Source organism: Xenopus laevis, chromosome 9_10L (genome assembly GCF_017654675.1).
Source record: "Xenopus laevis strain J_2021 chromosome 9_10L, Xenopus_laevis_v10.1, whole genome shotgun sequence".
Lineage (NCBI taxonomy): Eukaryota > Metazoa > Chordata > Amphibia > Anura > Pipidae > Xenopus > Xenopus laevis.
In genome coordinates this window covers 87,058,441-87,084,054 of record NC_054387.1, presented here as the reverse complement: position 1 = coordinate 87,084,054, position 25,614 = coordinate 87,058,441, and the positions used below count along the sequence as shown (strand labels likewise).

At 38.7% G+C, this 25,614-nt stretch overlaps 1 protein-coding gene across 2 annotated transcripts in view; it reads right to left on the bottom strand.

Moving 5' to 3' along the window:
• itgb2.L (integrin subunit beta 2 L homeolog) overlaps positions 1-20,340 on the bottom strand; it is a 35,250-nt gene extending 14,910 nt beyond the window's left edge. The window contains 8 exon segments of one of the 2 annotated variants that reach the window (NM_001086548.1): positions 166-261; positions 501-656; positions 2,221-2,462; positions 3,317-3,487; positions 5,953-6,136; positions 6,925-7,013; positions 7,497-7,557; positions 20,268-20,340. In NM_001086548.1, coding sequence (NP_001080017.1) covers positions 166-261; positions 501-656; positions 2,221-2,462; positions 3,317-3,487; positions 5,953-6,136; positions 6,925-7,013; positions 7,497-7,557; positions 20,268-20,273 — 1,005 coding nt within the window. In that variant the 5' untranslated portion in view covers positions 20,274-20,340. 2 annotated transcript variants of the gene reach the window in all.
• Between the last annotated feature and the right edge of the window lie 5,274 nt (positions 20,341-25,614).

Genomic DNA, 25,614 nt, shown 5'->3' with positions numbered 1-25,614 from the left:
TTCTCCTTTAAGAATTACTTGGCAATTTGTACTTGCATTTGTGGAATATCATCAGGCACTGATAACAATAATCTAGCTCAATAAACCAAGTATGCATTTTTTTAATGCAAAAACAAACTATTATTTCATTACAGTGTCCCTTTAACCAGTTCATATTTCATTTACCTTGTATGTCTGGACCATATTAGACGTGACAGCAAACACAGGCTGAATGTTGTTCTCTGAGAGCTTTTGGGCCAACTGCCCAACAGATGGGTAATCCTATTAACAAGAAAAATCAAGGTTTATTCTTAGGATCATTTCTGATGGAGTCTTTTAGGAAAGGCATTTTTTAATTAAGTTGTTAAACTCTTGATATTGTTGAAACATAAATCCCAGTATTATCAAAGAGGTCATTTTATACTCAGTACTAGGGCACATTTTACATAGTGAATGTCCTTTCCCTCAAACCTAAGTGAGGTCAGCGATATCATTTAAATTACTTTCTTTAGAGCACTTACAAACTCGTTACTTCTTTTGTACAGATTGTCCTCCAGGTGACATTGGCCATCATTGGGAACAAGAATGGATGCCAGTTTACCATCTCCAGCCATATGGAAACCATCGTCAGTTGCATATACCAGAAGCCTTGTAACATTTCTCCAGCCTATTTTATCCTGTGCAGAATAAAGGGGAAGATTATAATGCTGTTTTTTTGTCCTTTCTTAATATCAAGTTGAGAGAATATTAAAACACGATCTAAGCATTAGCCACACCCCCAATTTTGCAGCAACAGAGCTTTCTCTTCTGTTAGTTATCACCGCATGCTCCACCTAGTGGCAGAATGCAAAACATGTTTGTAAAAATCAATATTTTTTTTAAAGTTATATGTTCCTTTCAAAATATATACATAAATTGGAGAGGTTTCCAAACTAAGGGGCTTGCAATCATAGGTAAAGGTATGTAGGGAATAAGTGCAAAACCCTTGCACTTATCCCTGTAAGCAGAGATCAAGCAGAGAGCCTGTGTCTGTGTGCTGTAAGCTGTTACCTAGCAACCAGCTGTTCAGTGCAGTAGGAAGTGACACAGCAGCTAGTGAGTGGCGGGCAGGAAAAAGAAGTCACAGATACTGGTAAAAGAAAAGAGCCTGACATAGAGAGCCGCATGGTGGACAGAGAAAGAGGCCAGAGAGCTGCTGGTGGGCCCAGAGAGCTGCAAGGCTGCACCAAAAGCATTCATTTAGATCGCGCTGGCACAGGGAAGCCACATACTGTGCCTGGAAAGACAGAGAGTGTGAAAGGAATACAGACTGGAGGAACAAACAGCAGGAGATTCCTATCTGAGCATCCAAAGGGGTAGTCGCACTTTATGCCTGACTGTGCTGAACTCGCCTGAAGAGAGCTCTAAAGTATCAGAAGAGGATTTGTGTGAGTATCCTGTTTAAAGGGACAGTGCCCTAAAGAGCGCTGAAGATAAACAGACTGTTTATTAAAGGACATTACAGAACTTTGCCTTTTTAGTTAGATAGACACATTAGCAAGTTAGTTAGTGAGGCCCTATTGCCACCGGTTAGGAGTGCTGCATGTTCTAGTTGGCCATTTTTTTTTAGATAAACCGTTATTCAGTTTAACCAATACTGTGTGTGTGTTATTACTGTATTCCTAGCGGGGCCACCCGTAGGTGCATTCCCGGATCCCACTAGGTGGAGGCACTGCGCTAATAAGCACCAGGTACCCAGTCTCTCCCCATACCACTGCGGATTGGCTCAGGTTTGTCCTGTGTCATCAGGTAAGCGCCACACGTGGAGTGTTACACTGACAAAGGGGTGTCAAAAGGGTTACAGGTATATGGTAATTCACATTTGTGGATATTAAACTGAACAATATGGCACAGTTTTCCTTCTTCTGCATTGTCATGAGCTAACTAAGTGCCTCACTAAATGCTGCACTGCAAAGGGGATCTTGAACCCAAAAAGTCTGGCAGCTGCTGTCATATTGGGTGATGTATACATTTTTAACCTGTCTTATACTTAATATGCATACAATGTTATGTATACTCTATATTTCTTTTAGCAGTTTTCAGTAGGCCAAATAAACTCCATATTGCTCATTACAGAGAATCCACATCTGCGTAATCTTGAGATGTGTAGTTTATAAGCAATTGTCCAGATGTTTATCCCATGCCATTTTTGGAAGAGCTGTCAGGTCCAAGCTTTGAATAAGTTCTAGTTATTAAACTTACCCCACAAACGGCCACTTGCATCATAGCGTCAAGCCCTCCCTCTGGGGCATCTAGATTTCCAGAAATGCCCTGCTTGCCAACTTGATCTTGAAATTCCTTCCCATTCGCTGTGAGGTTGAGGATGTGTTTGAAAGAAAATGGGGGCTGACAATTTTCATTTTTCTCTGGGCATGGGTTCTTCAGTTTCTCGGGGTGTGTGTTCACAAACGGCAACACAGTTTTATCCACAAATGAACCGAAACCTTAGTAAAACACATAGTAACTATGTAACTATAGTAATAGGTTGTTTGTGACAGTTCAGCTACATTTGATGTTGCCTTGTTCCAACAAATACTTTAAAGCAGTCCTGCTTCTAGTACCACGGGGTGTAGTTTGCCAGGAGAAAGACCCACATACCTGCTTCAACCAAAGAGGATTCTCTGGAAACAGACGAGGACCAGAGATTGCAATGGGAGAGTGCACTTAAATGTGAACGGTGCTCAAAAGTGGTATATTGGCCTAAAAGTTATGTTTGTTTATGTTAAAGGGGTTGTTCACCTTTGAGTTAAAATTTAGTATAACGTAGAGAGTGATATTCTAAGGCATTTTGCATTTGGTTTTGGTTTTTTATTATTAGTGGTTTTTGGGTTATTTAGCTTTTTATTCAGCAGTACTCCAGTTTGCAATTTTTGCAATCTGGTTGCTAGGGTCCACCGCAGCCTTTTTGCTAGGATAAATTGGACGATAACAACCAAGTAGCAGCTGAAATTCCAAACTGTAGAGCTGCTGGACAAAAGGTTAAATCATTAAAAAAAAAAAAATAAAAGATGAAGACCAACTGCAATTTCCCTCAGAATAGAACTGTCTACATGATATTAAAAGTTAATTTGAAGCTGTACTGTTTGCCTCCATAGCACCTCTGTAGAAAGAGGATTATAAATAGAACCTGCTGTTCTAATAAATGTATATGAATAGTTTGATCTCCCTTACAGAGCTGTTCCTTGAAAATTTTAAAGAAGACACAAGAAGATGAAAACGACACTTTAAATTCAATATATTCATCTTATACCTGTATCAGTCACCCACGTACAAGATAGTACAGCCATGAAATAATCACCTATCTGTGCTGATTTTGTGATTCCATTCAAAGCTTTCAGGAGGTCGCTTCCTAAACTCTTCACATTTTGAAGATCATCTAACATAGAGTAGGAAAGGTCCATCAGGTAGTAGAGATCCACTGGATAACCTTGAGCCCGTCTAAAGGTGACATCAAATTCTGCAGCTTTGCCTGCAAAAAGAATATCCAGGTAAACAAAATTATAGAGCTCATTAACAGTGCCCCACACAATGTGCAAAGTGCAAATAAGGTCCACAACCGGACATTTTATTTGCACTTTGGCCAAAATGTTGGGCATTGTGCAAATAGCCACAAGCCTATACACTCCTTTCAGCACAAAGCCCTACTGTATGGACTGCGGTGTTAATGGAATGCTGCCTGTGTTAGGTAACGCTACATTCAAGAGGGGCAGGGGAGGTACGTAGGCATCCCTTCTCCCATTCTCTATCTGTCCTGTACCTTCTATGACATTCAGATGTGCAAAGTAGGAGAGGCAGGAGATACTGCTCCTGGCACTACATTCATCACTGAGCACTGCATTGTGCTCCCAGCACTTCTGTGCAGAGTTTAGCACAAAAGGGCCCCCTCTTAGTACTCTTGCACTTGGGCCCCCGTGGGTCAAGAATGAACCCTTATATGTTATTCTCCTTTGTATCAGTAATGACATATAGATCATAGGGAATTTCATGATAGGCTTTAGCTGTTGCTGAATGCTGGGAACTATCTATCGTTCAATACTTGTCAGTGTTTTTCAGTGCAGTACAGACATCAGATTGGGCCACCATTCAGAAAAAGATGACATACTAAAGGTCTGGTTCAATAAAGTTCAGAGTAAAAACAAAACTGGGTAAATAAAAAGGCAAGGCAAAATAAAAAATATGTTTAATTCAGTTAGTCTAATGTAAGAGCCAGAATACAAATTCAGTTAGTCAGTGATTAGAATGAGAATCTAACTGAACAGTTATATCTCATGTGTCTCCCCTTCAAGTCGCTGACTGACCAACAGGTTAGAAAGCTGCAAAGGAGGAATTTGTATTCTGGCCATTACATTAAATATGAAGGCATTAGTTCAGCAGTTCCAGTTCACAAACAGTAATGGGCCGATTCACTAAGGGTCGAATATTCGACTAGGAATTAAAATCCTTCGACTTCGAATATCAAAGTTGACGGATTTAGCGCAGATAGTTCGTTCGAACGATCAAAGGATAATTCCTTTGATCGAACGATTAAATCCTTCGAATCGAACGATTCGAAGGATTTAAATCCAACGATCGAAGGAATATCCTTTGATCAAAAAAAGTTAGCCAAGCCTATGGGGACCTTCCCCATAGGCTAACATTGACTTCGGTAGCTTTTAGATGGCGAACTAGGGGGTCGAAGTATTTTTTAAAGAGACAGTACTTCGACTATCGAATGGTCGAATAGTTGAACGATTTTTACTTCGAATCCTTCGATTCGAAGTCGTAGTCGAAGGTCGAAGTAGCCCATTCGATGGTCGAAGTAGCCCAAAAAAAAACTTCGAAATTCAACGTTTTTTAACTTCGAATCCTTCACTCGAAGTTAGTGAATCGGCCCCTAAATGTTGCTCTCAAATGTGTAAAACCTGTCCCATGGTACTAGATAGCACACTTCTCACATGGGTAAAGTGTTGTAATGAAGTGACACTGAGTCATTAATGCAGGGTATGCATTAATAAACTGACACTATGCTAATAAAGTGTTCATAAAGATAAAGCGGTCATTTACATTTACAAACACAACCTCCAGTGTGGATGTTCTAAAATGTGCACAGAGCATATTGATGCAATAAGTACAAACACACTACTGCTCCGCCAATGCATCCATTCTGCCTCTTCTGATAAATGGGGAGCAGCTGTGCCTATTGATGCTAAGTAACACTGGTGCTACAGACACCCAGAACCTGGTGGCAGTTCCAGAGATCCCACTGTGACTTTATAACATCACTACCAAAATAAGGAAATGCTGATCCCGGGATAAAAACATGTTCACTTCCCATTTTTTATTAAAAATTTTCACACAAAGAAGATAAATGATTCCAATGTTTACAAGAAGGGAATATCTCCTTGCTCTATGAGGGATCAGATCATCAGAGTCACCTGCATTATCATCTACACCATCTAAAACCCAAGTTTTTCCCCCATTCTGGTTCATGAGAATGAGGAACTAAAACTACTGTATTATGATCCTTGACTCATCCACATCCGGTTTTGTCAGAAAATAGACAAAACGAAATGATTCACTGAAATGTGTTCCCACCAACACATAGTTCATAGCTAATGGAAACAAGAGTCATACATTGTAGCTTATTCACTATAGTGGTGCTTCAGCCCTAGGAGTATCCAAGCAACCATGGCAGAACTGATCCCTGCCATCAGTGCAGCATTGTACCAAAAACAAATGCAGCCCTTCTTTTTTGCTACAGACGTGTTCATGTAAATGACAAAACATATCAGTAAATTACCCCGAAGCAGCTTCTAGCCCTGGATCGTGGAATGATGTTGTGTGTGTATATACACATATATACATACATACAGTATATTGACAGATTTTTCTTTTTTGTTAATATATAAGTGTTGGCACATAGAAAATAAGATCCTGAATTTATGATATAGTCACCTGGTCTCAGGTCAAGAGAGATCATTCTTGGTATTAGCTGTACATTGTCACTCAGCCTTGTCCGATCTGTTCCAAAAGAACGACTATCGGGATAGACAATATCCACTTCTTTACAGCCTCTCTGGCCCAATATCTCGTCAGTGTCACAGCGGACTGAGTCTGGCTCTCCAGCATTGGTGAAGTTCTTTACAGGAAAATAAACATATAGGTAGTACCAACCAATAGACAATTATACAGAACATAAAACAATTTTCAATCTGATTACATGATTTCATTGGTATATATTTAAAAAGCCTTTGGAACACCACATCTAATTTTTAGCTTTCAAATGTTTTTTTCTAAACCATAAAAGTACAAGATTATTTAAGGAAAGGGTGGAACTAGCTGTAGCAGTGTATTTTTCATCCTTATTTACTATTATATGAAGTAGAACATTTTCAATTAACAAGCGCCAAAAAAAGCATAAATTCCTGCTAACCCGTAAAATCAGGGAAAGAAAAATACAACTGTTCTACTGTAATAACAACTATGGTCTTAGTCTTCTATTTAAGTCTAAAGAAAGAGTACCCAAGTCTAGGGTAGGAGAAGTGTTAGCTCCTGTTACAGGTGAGCAGACTAAAATAAAAAACCTGCAGCTGCAGAAAATGAGGTATCCCTGTTGTTTAATGCAAGGATAATAGACTGTTACCAGATCATATATTTAACAACCAAGGAAATTTCAAGAAAATCATGTTAGCACATGGGGATTTCAATAGTTTTATTGGGTAAAAATGGCAAACTTCACACCTGTTATTTATCATACAGTATCTATTAATAGATAATCTAGATTCTAGACAGATAATCTAGGCTGCACTGAGTGTACTTTATTTCTTATAACTCATTGATTATAACTGATGACATCCCAAAGCATCAAATATAAAGATATACATGGCACCAACAAATTAAATATACAGAAACCTATGGGCTACTTACAGGTTGCTTGCACCAGGCACAGAATGGGCCAGACTGGATGCATTCCTTACAGTTGCTTACTTTAAACTTGGTGCAAACTTTAGAAGGAGCTGTAGCAGAAGAGAAATCATTTGTAGAAATTAAAGTCCAACAATACAACATGGTAAACAACGTGGTAATGTCATACTGTCGCATTTCAGATTACAAAATGATGCTGTGCTTGCATAGATCATAGATAACTTTTGTGGCAGCCCCAAACATGACAAACAGTCCTGTATGGCAAAAGGTACATGAATGTATATCAGCTGAAAAGCCACTAGTAAACACCCTGAAAATAATTTACATTAGCTTGTAGGCTATGGATCTGCACACATGTATATTTATGCAAGGAATAAATTAAATATACAACAGAGATGTCGCTGTCACAGAGCTCCAGATCCAGGGTAGGGTAACTTCCTGGTATTACTAGGAAGAAGAAAGCAACCTACATATAAGATACAAGATAAACATAGAAGTCTGATCCTGAACCTAACCTCAAGTCCCTGTTCTTCTCCATCCCTACTACCAAGCAAAATACATGAATTTGTACTCACCTGCTGGAACAATGAAAAAAACATACAGCACCACCAAGATAAGATATTTCCAGCGCATTTCCTGAAATATACAGAAATGTATTTATTGGACGGATATCTGGCACTTATCACTGGCATTGCAGAAAGCTAATGACATGCATTAAATCAATCTTTTCTCTTTCACTAAATATAGATGTTTACTTGGAGATTAGTTCTCTCTATTTAGTCAGTTTTGAATAAATGATTAATTAGTATCTGTGCATATATGAAACTATTTGGCTGATGTAGCAAGAGTAAAGCTGGGCACATAACTAGATGCCCAAATGGACAGATCATCGGCCAGGGCCCCTAATATCTTCCTGTGTGTATACTCCTTGTTTAAACACTTGACGCAGAACACCATGCAATGTTCAGGATAACCTAAGAGTTCTGCAAGAAATATGCTGTTGCTAACACTTTTAACAAACGTGTGGTTGTGGTTTACTGGTTTATAAGCTTCCTTTCTCTTTCAGTATTAAAACTTTAATCAAAATCTACATCCTGTGTGTTGGTCTCAGAAGTATATGGTTACAAAGCAATTCACTAACTGGCAAATTATGTATTTTAAATGTACCTTTACTTTCAATTTATGGGGCATTTTAGATGAAACCCATGAATGTGTTTAATGCTAGGCCTAGCAAAAAAAATAATGGACCAGATTTAAAAAAATCAGCACTGGAGAAAGTAAACCAAAGATTTCCAGCCAGAAATTGTCCCAATTATTCTCCAGCACTCCTCCCAGCTCTGCAAAAAGGCAGTATGTAGCCTTAGTAAATATTTGTTAATACACATTTTAGTAATAAGAGATTTTTAATTGTAGTGAGTATATTGTCTGACTAAGGGGGTTGATGAGAGTCTAGGAACTATGGTATATACAGTAGCAGTCAGTAGTAGTATAACACCCACAGCTTTGGGTGCCAGGACCCCTAATTAACACCAGGGATAAGGGCTATTCAGTTACAGCATCCAAAATCCCTATGACAAGGAAATTGCTGCAAATAGAGACCAAATATTCACAAACTCGTAAACCTGTGGGGTTGAGTAGTGACTATTGTGTCACTTGCTTTTTCTCCTGAATATTAAGGGAAGTGGGTGACTGTCTGTTAACCTATGAGCAAGTGCCCATACAGGCACAAATGTGTTAAGCAATTTATCTATGTCCAAATAAAGTTTTTTTTTACTTTTATCAGTACTGTTTTGGAATATTTTAATGAGTGTGTTTGTGGTGGCTCACTTTGATACAATGGGCTCAGTGCAATATCCGCTGTGTGTCCTGTCCTCCTACTCCAAAGCCCAGTTTTAGATAATTACATTGTGTTTTGCTCTTCTGTTACCAGGCATATAATAATTGTGCTATGTTATAACATCTGTGTCTTTAAGTCTCTCCATCCCACATTGTGTGACACCGGCACGGATGCACATCTGACTCATTCTACACATTTTACAAAACTGTGAAAACTCACAGTTTCAAATGCCGTATGCTCACTGTGAATTAGCTCTGTGATATAGAGGACAGAGTAAAATATACATTTCCAGTCTTTCGTATGTACCAAGCTTACAGTACTTTTGGTCTCCCTTATGACACACTCCAGTAGAACATGGGCTACATTTCTGGGCATGGTACCGACCTGGGACATACTCCAGCCCACATTTCTCAGCTGTTTCTCGGCTCTTTTACTGATTTCATTGCTGTAGATACTGGCCTCTCTCTCCATAACACCATGCAAATATTAATAGACTGTTGTCCTCCAGCCTAAACACCTCACCTGGACTGGACAAACGGGTCTTAGAAATATCTCCTTGTTTGCAGATAATAGAGTGTGCGCCACTAGATTAATGACTTGTTGTTGTTACTACTGTTTTCCTGTATATTAAATGACCAGTAATATTAAACAGTAAAAATTGTATCTGATGATCCAGCACCTAAAAATAAACTGTTGCTTGGCAACGAATATCCTATTTTGTATGTCAAATGTTTTTATTATAACCCTGTAGAGAGCATTGAATGCCATTTGACCTCTGTTTATCTAATTACCTAAGAGCTAAACCCATTGTAGTCTGCAGAGCTTTTTTGTTATCTGATATGTAAACATGAGCCTTTTTGTCATATTCAACATAAATGGCTGCACCCATGGCTAGAAGGCAATTTTATATACAAAATAATGTTTTTTAGTACAGAACAATGAACAAGGGCAGAATAACACTACTTTATATTTAAATGCATATAAAATACTTTGGTAATACAACTACTAATAAGAATAATAACATAATAATATCATAATAATATGATCTTGAAATGACTGCCACTCCTTTGTTGATCTCTTTAGTACTATATGCTCTGCAATATGTAAGCTGCATATTTCACATCATTTGCAACCAGGAAGTTTCCGGCTACACCCTGATATCCCCCAACCACACCAATTTTAACCTAGGCATGTCCCTGATACAGACCCTTTGCTATGCTTCACCACATTTCTGACCATACATGGGACTGTCCTGCTTAAAACAGGAACAAACAGAAAGGATGGAACTTCACACAAATATTGCAAAATCAAATGTTAGGTGCACTTTTGTATCCGACATAGAAAAAAACCAAAACGTAAAGACAAGGGTGGTTTGAAAAACTAATCTTGGTCTGCTCTGGGTTTAGCCTGACAATCCGAAAAATTTGGGTTTTTAGGGCTATAGCTAGAAAAATTTGAGTGATTCGGGAGCAAAGTCCAAAAAATTTGTACAATTTCAGTTTTAGCTTGAGTTTTCCCAACCCAATGTTTTGAAGTTATTTTATTGATAAATAAGATAAAATCGTGGATGGGAGTTTGGTCGAGCTTGGTTTAATAAAAATATGAGATACATTTGAGTTTTAGTAAATAACCCCTTAAATGACTTGATCCTACACCTACATGGAAAATTCCCACATAATGGGAACATGATCACCATGTTAGTCTAATAATAACAAACTCTTCCTAGCGTGGTGCAACTCACCTTTAGTCAGTACCAGGGCAAAGAAAAAGTCAGTACAGATATAAGCACACAAACATCTCTTTCCCTTAAAGGAGAACTAAAGCCTAAAAGTGAATGTGGCTAAAAATGCCATATTTTATATACTGAACTTATTGCACCAGCCTAAAGTTTCAGCTTCTCAATAGCAGCAATGATCCAGGACTTCAAACTTGTCACAGGGGGTCACCATCTTGGAATGTGTCTGTGACACTCACATGCTCAGTGGCCTCTGAGCAGCGGTTGAAAAGCTAAGATTAGGGGTTGTAGCAAATTATCAAGCAGAAAATTAGGTTTGTCTGTAATATAAGCTGATGCTACCAGGCTGATGTTGCACTGGTTTCTGTGTTGCCATGTAGTAATTAAATTACTAATCAGCCTTATACTGTGACATTTCTATTCTATGTGTACTGTATATTGTGAGTGGGTCCCTAAGCTAAGTAAGTGACAGCAGCACAGAGCATGTGCCGTGAATCAGCAGAAAAGAAGATGGGGAGCTACTGGGGCATCTTTGGAGACACATATCTTTACTGCTAAAGGGCTGTGGTACAAAACATAAGTACAATAAGGGTTGTGATAAGTACAAAACATAATGTACAATATTTCTAGCTTCTTCTTTAGTTAAGCTTTACTTCTCCTTTAAGGGTAGTCAAACTATGAAATTTATTGGTAAGGCATACTCCAGTCACTGCTTGGGTTTACAGGTTTACCTTTTAAGGCATCTGCATTTTATTAAATGGGTTACCTGATTTTATAACACATCTCATTAGAGTTTTGAAAGACAGGATAGAGAGCCATATTTAGCTTTATAGAATCAAAACATGAATCAAAAGGTATGAATCCAAATCTTTTAGCATTTCAGAAGGAAAGTTACAGTAACTGAGCAAAGGCTTAGGTGAAAAGCTAGAAAACTAATATTGCTAGAATAGCTTTAAGTTGTAGTTTGCAGAGAAAATCCAATGAATGGTTTATAAATTATAATTATAAATGCCAGTAATTGGTATACTGTAGTTCTTACCCAAACTCTTATTACAGAAAGGAAACCAAAAGGGGAAAATGGTTACCAGAACCAGTAACAGCAGAAAAAAAACCAGCATTTAGAAATGGCTTGTCCTTTACATGTAAACATTTTTAACTTTGAAGCAGATACTCCAGTTTGTATTGCTGAGTGAAGAACAGCTCTGATGTATGTAGCCATCTTTTAGATGTTGTCCAAAAAATGCCCCACCTGCTATTATGAATCTTATATTATATATTTTCTTGAAATGCCTCTAAAGGGTAGAGTGTCAATTAAATGAAGTAATAAAAATATCATGCTTTCATGAAATTAAGCAGTAGCCTTAATTTGCTGTTCACTTTGATATATGTTGTCACTATTTGTATCTTGTACCATGTAAATTGAGTATAAAGCTAGTATGATCTCTCGTGCAGGATCTTTATGTTGTATTCAGATTATGAATGTCACTTGGCTGTCCTATGGTTCCACCCCTTAAATATCACTTCTCTTAAGTTACCTGTTTCCTTTTCATCAGAGAAGAGAATGGAACAGGTAGCCTAAGGGAGCCTGAAGGTTGATTTTTTTTTGCAGAACTATCAACCTTGAACCTTTTAGATGCCACTGACATTTTATATTTTTGAGTTGATCTTTGCCATACCATAGGTTGCCAGACAACACAGTATGGAAAGATCAAAGTGGCCTTGTATGCAAACTGGGTTGTAGGGTCAGCATTCATGTCCAATGTCATACTGTACAGAGGAAACAGATTTGGCAGTCTGTACTCTGTACAAAGGTTTACATTTAAAATAAATAGAAATTGAGCACAGTACAAATTGATCTTTGTACCTTGCCAGTTTGCCATTCATTATGACCCATGATAACTATTAAAGGGGTTTTCACAATTAAATTAACGTTAAGTATGATGTAGAAAGTGCTATTCTAAGGCAATTTGCAATTGGTCTTTATTTTTTATTATTTGCAGTTTCTGAATTATTTAGGTTGTTGTTCAGCAGCTCTGCAGTTTGGAATTTCCACAGCTATCAATTTAACTTAGCAACCAGGCATTGGTTTTAAAGAGAGACAGGAATATGAATAGAGGAAGGCCTTAATAGAAAGATAGGTAATAAAAAGTAACAATAACAAGAAAATTGTAGCCTCACGGAGGATTCGGGTTTTTTTTTTTGGTTGCTGCTGGAGTTAGTGACCCCTATTTGAAAGCTGGAAGAAACAAATAATACAAAAACTATAAACAATATAAACTGAAGACCAATTGAAATGTTGCTAAAAATAGGCCATTCTATAACATAGTAAAGGTTAACTTGAAGATGAACCCATTTAGGCAGGCTAAGGCAGCGTTTTTTCGTCTATCTGGGTTTAGGGTCATCTTTGCATCTTTTGCTTTATTCAAAAGAAAATTTACAGAGCTGGGGGGGGGGATCTAATTCAAATGGGTACATTTTAACACTGTGCATTTAACTATCTCATGGGTTATTCTGAGTAGATAATTTGTTAATATATGAATTTTCCTGTACCGTAGGGAATTATGTCCCATGAGCTAAACCCTCAAAAACATTATGAATTAACTACTTGACAAGTAAAAAGCTACAAGTAAAGCAAAAAATAAATAAATAAATAAAAAAAATCAACAGCAGCAGGTGAGCGGAGTGGGGTCCTATGGTTACTGCATTTAGTGTATGGTTACTCTACTTTTCAGCAAAGTCTCAGTTCAATGGTCACCATACTATTTATTATTAAACAGAAAGTACAGTATATATTTACTAAGATGCAATCTTGAACATTTGTATGACTAACAAAACAAGACAGCAGTTTATATGCCAAAGTCCAACATACTTTCAGGATAAACCTATTTTGCTGGCTGAGAACTGCTAATGTCTTGGTTCAATATACCACCAGCCCAGTTTAACAGAATTGTTTTACTACTTACTACATATTTAGATAAACACAATCAGGAAGAATACTCTACACAAATCTGAATTTATCTACAATATAGTAATACAAGGGGCACAAAGATTGTAATGTATTAACTGAGACACACCCTTACCATAGATTGGCTGTCTGCCCATGTGTTCTTCTGCCCGCTACAGAAACACAATCTTCACAAAGCTAAAATGCTTTTAGCTAAGCTTAGACGTTGTTTGCCATGTATTCACAGTTGTCAGTTACACTTAAACCTTCCTCTTTCTGATTTCCTTTCATGCGGCAGATCTCGCAGGTCGGTTTTTGTTCCTCTCTGCCCCCACACAAAAAAACGCCTGTGCATTTTACTGCTGTTATTTTGCCATGTGTCAAAATTTAAATTGTTTCTAATGTATTTATGCCGGGGGAATATGATTTATGAAATCTGAGAAATTAGCACTCCTCAACACTACTTGTGTAGAGTTGCCACTCTTTCTGGAAAAAAACCCCACTTTTTTCATTAACTATTTTAGCTATTAATAACATTAGAATTAAGTTTTTACTGACAGACACAGCAATATACCAGTCACAGTGCAAACCTAGCAACATATTAACATCAGAACCAGAATTTAACATGTTATATCAAATTGTCAGTTGAAGTCAGGGCCGGAACTAGGGGTAGGCAGAGTCTTAAATCCAAGACTTAAGAACAAAAACTCGAATCTCATGTGACCTAACATCTATGGTTTGTTTGTGTGCACCGTGAATCCTAGGATCCCAGGGGGCAGCCCTTATTTTTTAAAATGGCAATCTTCTATTTAGGATTACCCAATTGCACATACTACTAAAAAAAGTATATTATTATGAAAATTTAAATGAAGCAGGGTTTTACATATGAGCTGTTTTATGTGATATATTTTTATAGAGACCTATATTTTTATAGAGACCTACATTGTTTGGGGGGTATAGTTTTCCTTTAAGAGTGACTAAAGGGAAACGAGCGGATCTTTACCCGATATGCCATTAACAGGCATGGCTATATCGGGGGTAATCGGAAGTATTGTGTGCCATATTCTGCCTGCCCTATGCTCCCTGGGTGTGCCGTACTATGCCTGTCCTATTTCCCTTGGGTGTGCCATAATGTGCCTTCACTATGCTTCCTGTGTGTGCCCTGATCTGCCTGTGGAATATAAGCCAGCTAGGGGTTCATTCTGGGGGTTTGTTAGCATTTGAAAATTGTTGTTAGGTGCTGGAGGTGCTGTGTTATCCACAGGGGAGGATGAGGCATATGCATTTAAGGGTATGCCTTAATATGACAACTTTTTTCAAAAGTTGATGAGTGATATCCCTGCAGTGAGCACCAACCATTTTGTTTTTTGGTGTGCCACCACAATTAATGTGGACATGGTCTTAACATGGTAACATGGGTGTGGTTTAAAGTGGGTGTTGTTTAAAAACAGGTAGTGGCTAACATCGGCTTCCATTATTGGCCCTCCACCATGTAGGCCAGAAAAATTCCGGCCCTCTGTACCAGAGAAGATGGACATCACTGGTCTATTTGTAACATATCAGAAAATATTTGTTTTAATTGAAATTTAATCGAAATAGAAATTTGACTTAAAAAAAAAGCTTATAGAAATCCAGATACTTTGACAGACTTTCAAACTTTTAAAGTAAGGTACAAAAATTCTGATAATTTTTTGATTCATTTTTTAAATAATTTCTCGCAATTTGCTAAAAATATTTCAGGAAACGGTTTGCTGTGAGAACAAAATTCATTTAAACATGACAGAGTTTCTTTTTATAATAAGAGGATATGAGAAAAAAATGGCCAGATAGATGCTCCTTTGAGAGACAATTTACTCAAAAGTGATTATTTCCCAATTTTACCCATTTTCAGTTGCTCATCTTTCCTGCTTCTTTATAAGACTTGTTGCATGATTTGATATATCAAAAAAGAGGAATAGTTGAGCTTAATTTAGTACACGTGTTCCACTACATTGCAAGCTTGTAACACATTTGTGAATTCAAAACCAAAAAATCGTGGTAAACAGCTGGACACCAGTAGTAATAAGTGACTGTTCATTTGCCACAAAGCAAGCCAGTTCAAGAAGTGATAACACTAGAAAAGTAGCAACATATAAATTAAAATGTAACTTTTACTGTCTTTCAGTGTTAAAAACACGCTCTCTGAAGTACACACCCACTAGCCAACCAATCCGTCGGCAGTGCTGGACAATGTCCTTAAAATTGACATGTAGTTAAAAATATATTAAAGGAGAAGGAAAGGTTAAAACTAAGTAAGCCTTATCAGAAAGGTCCATCTAAATATAACAGTAAACCCCCAAAGTAATGCTGCTCTGAGTCCCCTGTCAAAAGAAACAGCACATTTCTTTCCTTCTATTGTGTACTCATGGGCTTCTGTATCAGACTTCCTGCCTTCAGCTTAAACCTCATTGCCCTGGGCGTGAGCATGCTCAGTTTGCTCCTCTCCCCCCACCCCTCCCTTCTCTACTGTAATCTAAGCCCAGAGCAGGGAGAGACTCAGGCAGGAAGTGATGTCACACCACATTAATACTGCAGCTCCTATCCTAAACAAACAGAGAGTTTCTACAGCTTTTTACTCAGTTATGGTAAAACATTCTACAGAATAAATATAGCATTCTAGCTTGCACTATTGCAGCTAATCTATTGGCAATAAAATGCCTCCGTAGCTTTCCTTCTCCTTTAAGCGCAAGGTGGATCGGTGGGGTCTCTAAGAGACAACTAAGCACTCCACCGTCCACCTATGCCCGCCGTACGCGTTTCGCCGGTGCACTCGGCTTCATCACTTATGCCCCTGACGAAGCCGAGTGCACCGGCGAAACGCGTAGGGCGGGCATAGGTGGACAGTGGAGTGCTTAGCTCCCACGCAGTCCCGACGAAGATAGGCAGGTTTGGCACGGGGGAGTCTGCTTGGAAGGGAGGGAGCAGGCGGTTGTGGTCTCCCTGTTTCTGGGAGGGTTAAAATTTGCTTAAAACAACCAGTGATGTCTCTTAGAGACCCCACGATCCACCTTGCGCTTAATATATTTTTAACTACATGTCAATTTTAAGGACATTGTCCAGCACTGCGACGGATTGGTTGGCTAGTGGGTGTGTACTTCAGAGAGCGTGTTTTTAGAACTAGGGGTAGGCAGAGTCTTAAATCCAAGACTTAAGAACAAAAACTCGAATCTCATGTGACCTAACATCTATGGTTTGTTTGTGTGCACCGTGAATCCTAGGATCCCATGGGGCAGCCCTTATTTTTTAAAATGGCAATCTTCTATTTAGGATTACCCAATTGCACATACTACTAAAAAAAGTATATTATTATGAAAATTTAAATGAAGCAGGGTTTTACATATGAGCTGTTTTATGTGATATATTTTTATAGAGACCTATATTTTTATAGAGACCTACATTGTTTGGGGGGTATAGTTTTCCTTTAAGAGTGACTAAAGGGAAACGAGCGGATCTTTACCCGATATGCCATTAACAGGCATGGCTATATCGGGGGTAATCGGAAGTATTGTGTGCCATATTCTGCCTGCCCTATGCTCCCTGGGTGTGCCGTACTATGCCTGTCCTATTTCCCTTGGGTGTGCCATAATGTGCCTTCACTATGCTTCCTGTGTGTGCCCTGATCTGCCTGTGGAATATAAGCCAGCTAGGGGTTCATTCTGGGGGTTTGTTAGCATTTGAAAATTGTTGTTAGGTGCTGGAGGTGCTGTGTTATCCACAGGGGAGGATGAGGCATATGCATTTAAGGGTATGCCTTAATATGACAACTTTTTTCAAAAGTTGATGAGTGATATCCCTGCAGTGAGCACCAACCATTTTGTTTTTTGGTGTGCCACCACAATTAATGTGGACATGGTCTTAACATGGTAACATGGGTGTGGTTTAAAGTGGGTGTTGTTTAAAAACAGGTAGTGGCTAACATCGGCTTCCATTATTGGCCCTCCACCATGTAGGCCAGAAAAATTCCGGCCCTCTGTACCAGAGAAGATGGACATCACTGGTCTATTTGTAACATATCAGAAAATATTTGTTTTAATTGAAATTTAATCGAAATAGAAATTTGACTTAAAAAAAAGCTTATAGAAATCCAGATACTTTGACAGACTTTCAAACTTTTAAAGTAAGGTACAAAAATTCTGATAATTTTTTGATTCATTTTTTAAATAATTTCTCGCAATTTGCTAAAAATATTTCAGGAAACGGTTTGCTGTGAGAACAAAATTCATTTAAACATGACAGAGTTTCTTTTTATAATAAGAGGATATGAGAAAAAAATGGCCAGATAGATGCTCCTTTGAGAGACAATTTACTCAAAAGTGATTATTTCCCAATTTTACCCATTTTCAGTTGCTCATCTTTCCTGCTTCTTTATAAGACTTGTTGCATGATTTGATATATCAAAAAAGAGGAATAGTTGAGCTTAATTTAGTACACGTGTTCCACTACATTGCAAGCTTGTAACACATTTGTGAATTCAAAACCAAAAAATCGTGGTAAACAGCTGGACACCAGTAGTAATAAGTGACTGTTCATTTGCCACAAAGCAAGCCAGTTCAAGAAGTGATAACACTAGAAAAGTAGCAACATATAAATTAAAATGTAACTTTTACTGTCTTTCAGTGTTAAAAACACGCTCTCTGAAGTACACACCCACTAGCCAACCAATCCGTCGGCAGTGCTGGACAATGTCCTTAAAATTGACATGTAGTTAAAAATATATTAAGCGCAAGGTGGATCGGTGGGGTCTCTAAGAGACAACTAAGCACTCCACCGTCCACCTATGCCCGCCGTACGCGTTTCGCCGGTGCACTCGGCTTCATCACTTATGCCCCTGACGAAGCCGAGTGCACCGGCGAAACGCGTAGGGCGGGCATAGGTGGACAGTGGAGTGCTTAGCTCCCACGCAGTCCCGACGAAGATAGGCAGGTTTGGCACGGGGGAGTCTGCTTGGAAGGGAGGGAGCAGGCGGTTGTGGTCTCCCTGTTTCTGGGAGGGTTAAAATTTGCTTAAAACAACCAGTGATGTCTCTTAGAGACCCCACGATCCACCTTGCGCTTAATATATTTTTAACTACATGTCAATTTTAAGGACATTGTCCAGCACTGCGACGGATTGGTTGGCTAGTGGGTGTGTACTTCAGAGAGCGTGTTTTTAACAGTGAAAGACAGTAAAAGTTACGTTTTAATTTATATGTTGCTACTTTTCTAGTGTTATCACTTCCTGAACTGGCTTGCTTTGTGGCGAATGAACGGTCACTTATTACTACTGGTGTCCAGCTGTTTACCACGATTTTTTGGTTATGATTTGATATATACTAGTAAAACTCCTCCCTTTCCCCTTTGACTTCCCCTTTCTCCATCCCATCCTAGTTCTTGTGGGTTAGCTATCAAAGCATACACCAATAATGCTCAAGAATTAAGGGCAAGGACTTGAACTCCCCCATAAATGCTATGTTAAAAAAGTAGTGGGCTGTGGAGTGACTTTAGGTGTCCCCCCATCCTGACCCTAACTTACATGTCATTCAGGCACACAAGTTAGGCAGTGCTGGTGGGCACAGGAAGCTATGGAGCCCTATTCTTACCTCCTGCCAAGAAGTAAGAACACAGCTGCATTGCGCTTGCACGCTGCACGTAATGTTGGATTTTTAATGTGACTCAAGGTACAGAGAGCAGCAAAGCGCCAGATACAAATGCTAAGTAAATAAGCATTAAGGGGTGCACTTTTCTGCAAAAAGTTGGGGTAATATGTAATGTTAGGGGTCACGTATAAATGACCCCATAAATATTTTTTAGTTTGCAAACATCCAAAATATAAGAATAACCGGTTTGTTTTTAATGACATAACCACATCATAGAAAATTACATAGCATGATAAGTGTATACTTCATTACATTCCCTCATAAGGGTACACAAAAAGGGCTTACATACAATATATCACAGAAAAAAAACTAGCGTTGCTACTGCACCACATGATCACTTGTATTCATATTCTGGCCACAAAAATTTTTTTTATATTGATCTGAACTCACAGGATAGGAGCACAAAATTACACTAAATCAATGAAATTGAATTGCATGTAATGGAAAAAGGCCCCAGAAACTTCCAGCTAAGCAATAAATTATTTGCAGTTGATGGCATATAAATATTTCCCATCACATTATTTTGCTCAGTGTTAAAAATAACATTGTGACTTTTTTTCACAAGTTCACATGGGTATTCACACCATTTACACTTGTGTCATCAACCCAGCACACGCCCTGCTCCCCACATATGCTCTTAGACATATAGCCACAGAGAATATATTTATACTATTATACATTCCGCATTATTCGCACACAATCAATCTGATTATTTGCTAGCTAGGATGAATATGCATGCCGATAATACAGTCACAGATTAGTGTACTGACTCTCAGACACTCATATATTTGTCCAGAGTTATAAAGCCTTAACACCCTATCCCTGCAACCAAGCACACTGTACCAAAGTAAAACATCCTGTAAGAAACTGTAAGTTTAGTTTCTTCTAAACTTATAAAACAAACAGATGATCTTTATAGTATAGTCATAGTGGTAATCATTCCTGCTCTAATTCCATAAATATGAATAAAATGTAAACCAATTACATCTGAATGTATTTAACAGAATCTAGAAGGAAAAGAAATGAGTTCCACTGATAATCTTACTCATTCTCCCTGTGGAATAAGGCCCCTTCATGGATGTAGCATCTGTAACATAACAATAGAAAAAGCAAAAGCTGACTGTTATGAAAAAGTGTAAATAATAACATAAAATACCTTCATATTTGTGGGTTTTAGTATCAGAGCCAACTCTGAAGATTTCAGGTGTCTTCTTGTGACTTATCAAAATTCTATCCAATTCGGCCTTGAAAAGAGGAAGCCAATAGAAAGAGGAAATAAGTGACCAGCCTTGCCGTGAAGGAAATGCTTTTCTTTCCTAATATATCATTGCACGAAAGAAGGCGGGGTATCAATGAAGAAGTAAATCAACAACTTGACTCCTTGCTAACCATTCAGCCTGTGACATAATATTTTTGTGGAAATAAACCTAAAATACATAAAATGATTCTCAGCACAACTGCTGGCTATATGAGATCTGCAGCTAACATGCACTATATTTCAACAGTATATATATATTGTGGTATGTGACAAAAAGGTCCCCAGTTTCCTGGGGAAAAGTGATTGATAGAGTGTATGTTGGGCCACGGATTCTCAGGCATTTTTATTGAGGTGAGACCAGTAGTGTTGGTATCATGAAATAACAAGAAAGTCTGGAGAGTCTTTGCAAGTGTGTAGTTGCCATCTGGACCCATCTGGTCCTGTTAACATGCACCAGAGGAAGGACAAGATGGGTCCGAAACATGTAGTGCGATAATAAAACTACACACTTGCAAAGACTCTCCAGATTTTCTTGTTATTTCATGTTACTGAGGTGGAGATGGCTACTCCATTGGTCTGTGGAGTCTGATTTACTAAAGCTACTGGTGGATCACTGAGGAATAAATTTCCAGTTATCAGTAGTGTTGGTAGCAGAGAAAACACTTTGGGGCAAATTCACTAAGCGACGAAAATACGCTAGCAACGCTTTCATCGCACTTGGCCAGGCAAAGTATCACCAGGGCTCCGCTAATTCACTAAAATCCGAAGTTGCGCTCAGGGAGGCAAAAGGTAGCAAAGTTATGCTAGCATTAATTTGTCAAGCAAAGCGAAGTTACGCTAGCAATGCCTAATTTGCATACTGCGCAAAGTTAAGACATTTCTTTTTATCACTTCCTGATGTTTTTAAAAGGAAAACCATTTTATAACTAGCTGTATACTGTATGTGCAAATTGATAACAGTGGTCGTGGTTACATTTATATTACTTACCTCCCAAACGTCCTTAGATACTAGGATATGCATGCCAAGATTCTTCTGAACAGTTTTATATCTAATATGCATAGGATTACTAAAGTCTTCAGCACGTAAGCACACAAAAATTAAAATGTTAAAGGGGTGGTTCACCTTTAAGGTTACTTTTATTATGTTATAGACAGGCCATTTCTAAGCAACTTTTCAATTGGTTTTCATTATTGATTTTTTATAGTTTAATTGTTATTTGCCTTTTTCTTTTGACACTTTGCAGCTTTCAAATGGGTGTCACTGACCCCCTTCTAAAAAACAAATGCTCTGTAAGGCTACAAATGTATTGTTATTGTTACTTTTTATTACTGATCCTTCTATGCAGGCCTCTCCTATTCATATTCCAGTCTCTTATTCAAATCAATGTATGGTTGCTAGGGTAATGTGGACCCTAGTTACCAGATTGCTTAAGATGCAAATTGAAAAGCTGCTGAATAAAAAACTAAATAACTCAAAAATCACAAATAATAAAAAATGAAAACAAATTGCAAAGTGTCTCAGAATATCATTCTCTACATCATCCTAACAGGTGAACAACCCCTTCAAATACAAATTTCCTTCAGCTCATGCAAATAAAGCACATCTATGTGTCATAAGAGCAGGGGTGCTTCGCCAATGAGGCTAGTTGAGGCTGTCGCCTCAGGCGGCAGCACCCCACTAGGTACCAGGGGCGGAAAAAATGCTGCTCCTGGTACTTTAAGAGCAACTGCTGCTGCCTCAGGCGGGGGAGGGGCCAGGATCATCCCTGCATAAGAGTCCCTAACTATAAGGTGACACCATTAAATCATGACATTAGGCAACGTTATTAGCATTCTCAATACTTACTGGTAATAAAAGAGCTTTTAGGGCAAAAAAAATCAGAACTGTAAAAAACTTGAGAAAGTGCGTATGAAAGTGTTTGTTACCGGTGTGCAGACAGCAAGTGCATCTAATGAAGGACAGCTGGGGAAAGTACTGGAGTTAGTCTGGAAGAAGGTGGTGCAGGGGGCTCCAAATGCAAGAACAACAGTCAGTAGCATAACTAGATGTTTCTGGGCCCCCTGAGCAAATACATTTTAGGGCCCCCAAAATATCCAGAGGGTATCCTGTTTTTACCAATACATGTTGAAATTGCTTGTTAATTATGGCCTTATGGTGCTCCCTATACCTTCTGGGCCCCCCTGCAGCCGCATGGTCTGCTTCCTCTGTAGTTACGCCCCTGACAGTGTCATACTGGGGGTCCTGAGCTGAGCTCCACTGGGGCTGCTGTCCCAGGGCCCCCCTCCTCTGTGACACTCCATGCATGTATGCATGTGTGGACTATGTTTTTGCCGCAAGCCCGCAACCACCCGAATGAGGGAGGTCGCGGCAGGAAGAAGTGTGGGGATCTGGGTGCAGGCCCAGTCCGACCATGGTCCTTGGCAACAGCATACATGGGCTTTTACCATATCTGCTATTGTGCTGGGATTCTGGAGAACCTTTTTAGTTTTTTAAATGCTTTTATTTTTAATTTAACAGTGAAGTTATTATGTTATTTAGAGAAAGCACAATTTAAAAAAAAATTCTTGCAATTTGTTAATCCTTAAAACATGCTGCCCATTTCCTTTCTTACTTGAATGCATGATTTCTTCCGAGCAACATTACATTACTGCAGAGTAAATGTTGGTAAGTTCATCTTTCCACTGGAAGTTCCTCATAGCCTCCAAATAAGCAAAATGTTAAAAAAAAAAATAATTTTTCCTGTATTCAACATGAGCCCAGTAAACAGAGCGTGTGTAAAAATGTGTTCAGCCTGCCATATTATTTTAAACAACCCATTCTTTCCTATAACGAAAAAAATAATAGCCTAGAGCAGGGATCCCCAACCTTTAGAACCCGTGAGCAACATTCAGAAGTAAAAGGAGTTGGGGAGCAACACTAGCATGAAAAACGTTCCTGGGGTGCCAAATAGGGGCGGTGATTGGCCATTTGGTAGCCCCTATGTGGATTGTCAACCCACATTGAGACTCTGTTTGGCAGTACAGCTGGTTTTATACAACCAAAACTTGCCTCCAAGCCTGAAATTCAAAAATAATCACCTGCTTTGAGGCCACTGGGAGCAACATCCAAGGGGTTGGAGAGCAACATGTTGCTCGCGAGCTACTGGTTGGGGATCACTGGCCTAGAGCAAGTGAAGAATTGTTTAACTTACACTTGGTCATACATTGTAAGATTATTAAGGGTAAAACTACATGGATGATTTTGTAGCAACAGAATGAGATTTGTAGCATGCTACGAAATCTGATCCCACTATAAAGTCCGATCAGATTAAGGGCAGAACTCCACAGGGCGTTGTTATCCAATTCGTTGCGCTGAGAGGAAACGCAGGCGGCCATTCGGAGGCGCCGAATATAATGTAAATGATCACATCACAGCTACAAGCATCCGACACAGTGTGCGGCGTTCACATCCAACAGTCGTGTTGGCTGCATGTATTTTGTAGCTGCAATGTTTCAATAACTTACATTATATTCGGCTACTCCTCGGCGGCTCGACTGGTCGCCTGCCCTTGTGGAATTTAGCCCTAAAGGTTCATGTTCACACATCACACACAACAGGTCCAATTTCGTCAGGAGCCAGTTATCCTGCTTGTATGTTTTTAGAATGGATAATGTAGTGCCCAAAAAAGTGTGCCTCATCCAGACAATTCTCCAAGCATCTGTCAAAAATCTCCTGTATGTATAAACTGATCTTGGGCAAAGCAAGGAGCTGCGTCAGAGTATAATGAGACATTGTAAAAAAAAAAAAACAGCCGAAAATCGTTTTTTTAGTATTTCTCAGACTAAGACCATTTACATTTGAGAGTCTCAGGCAGTGTTTATTTATATGAATAGAAACAGCCTTATACATTTTGTGTTAAATTAACACCTAGTGCTAAGCGATGAGCCTATGACTAACAGGAAGCTTGTAAAGGCTGCTTCTGATCAGATAAATAAACTTCACGCCTGTGTGGAGGATTGCTCATTGAGAGCTTGTCCTATATAAAAGGTTGATTTCACTCCCCTAGCTGAAATCACGGGGCGGTGCACCAGAGCTCCCTTCTCACTGTGGTTAGTTTCTGATGGGATTTGCAAAATAGAGCATGGCCTAAAATATTGCAAAATAGAACATGGCCTAAAATATTGGTAAGTATCAGACATGCCAGCTTACGATTTATTAGGAGTCACCATGATAAGCCCCCTCCTCACCCACTTCCTAGCCTTCGTGTTATTCAGATGCACAACCATGAGAGTGTCAATGGGCACAAAATGGCTCTGTGTACTTACTGGTTGCCAATGACGAGACAATGGTGCACCCTGCGAATAAAACCTCGGCATCTCTGCAACTATGTTTTATATCAGCTTAGAATGGTTGTTCACCTATACATTTACTTTAAGTATGGCATAGGCTTTGATATTCTGAGACAATTTGCAATTGGTTTTTATTTTATATGGTTTTTCAGCTGTTTAGCAGCTATCTGGTTGCTAGGTTCTTGTTTACCTTAGCAGCCAGACAGTGATTTAAATGAGACATTACAATATGGATAGTAGATGGACTAAATTGAAAGATAAGTGATAAAAAGTAACAAAAATAATAAAATTGTAGGCTCACAGGGAAATAGGTTTTTGGTTGCTGGGGTCAGTGATCTCATTTGAAAGCTGGAAGGATGTAGAAGAGGAAGGCAAATAATACAAAAACCCTCAAATAATGAAGACCAATTACAAAGTTGCCACCAACAGGACATTATGCAACATACTAAAAGTTAACTTAAAGATGAACCAACCACCCCTTTAAGTATTCCTTAAAGGAGAAGGAAGGGCACTTTCTTTGAACGAGTCATGACACCCGAATGAGGGGGGAGACAGAGAATTACTCCTGAAACAGCGTGAATTAAAGTGGATCTATAAATTAAATACCCTCTCTCTTTTTGGTTTAAATGAAGATAGAGAGCTATCACTTTTCCTTTAAATCCTCTCACCATGGATAACTGAAAAGTTTCTGTGATCCAGGGTGATAGGTAGGGGGACCTCAGCCTAATGTGGGATATGGGATTGTATGGGTGTAATTCTGGTATTTTTTTTATATATACATGAATATTTATGTGTCTTCATTATTTTTCACAGACACAGATGGATGTTAACAAATTTAATTAAAAAGATAATCTGAATATCACACAACTGGACTAATATAATGAAAACTCACTGGAAGCACATAGTATATGGATAT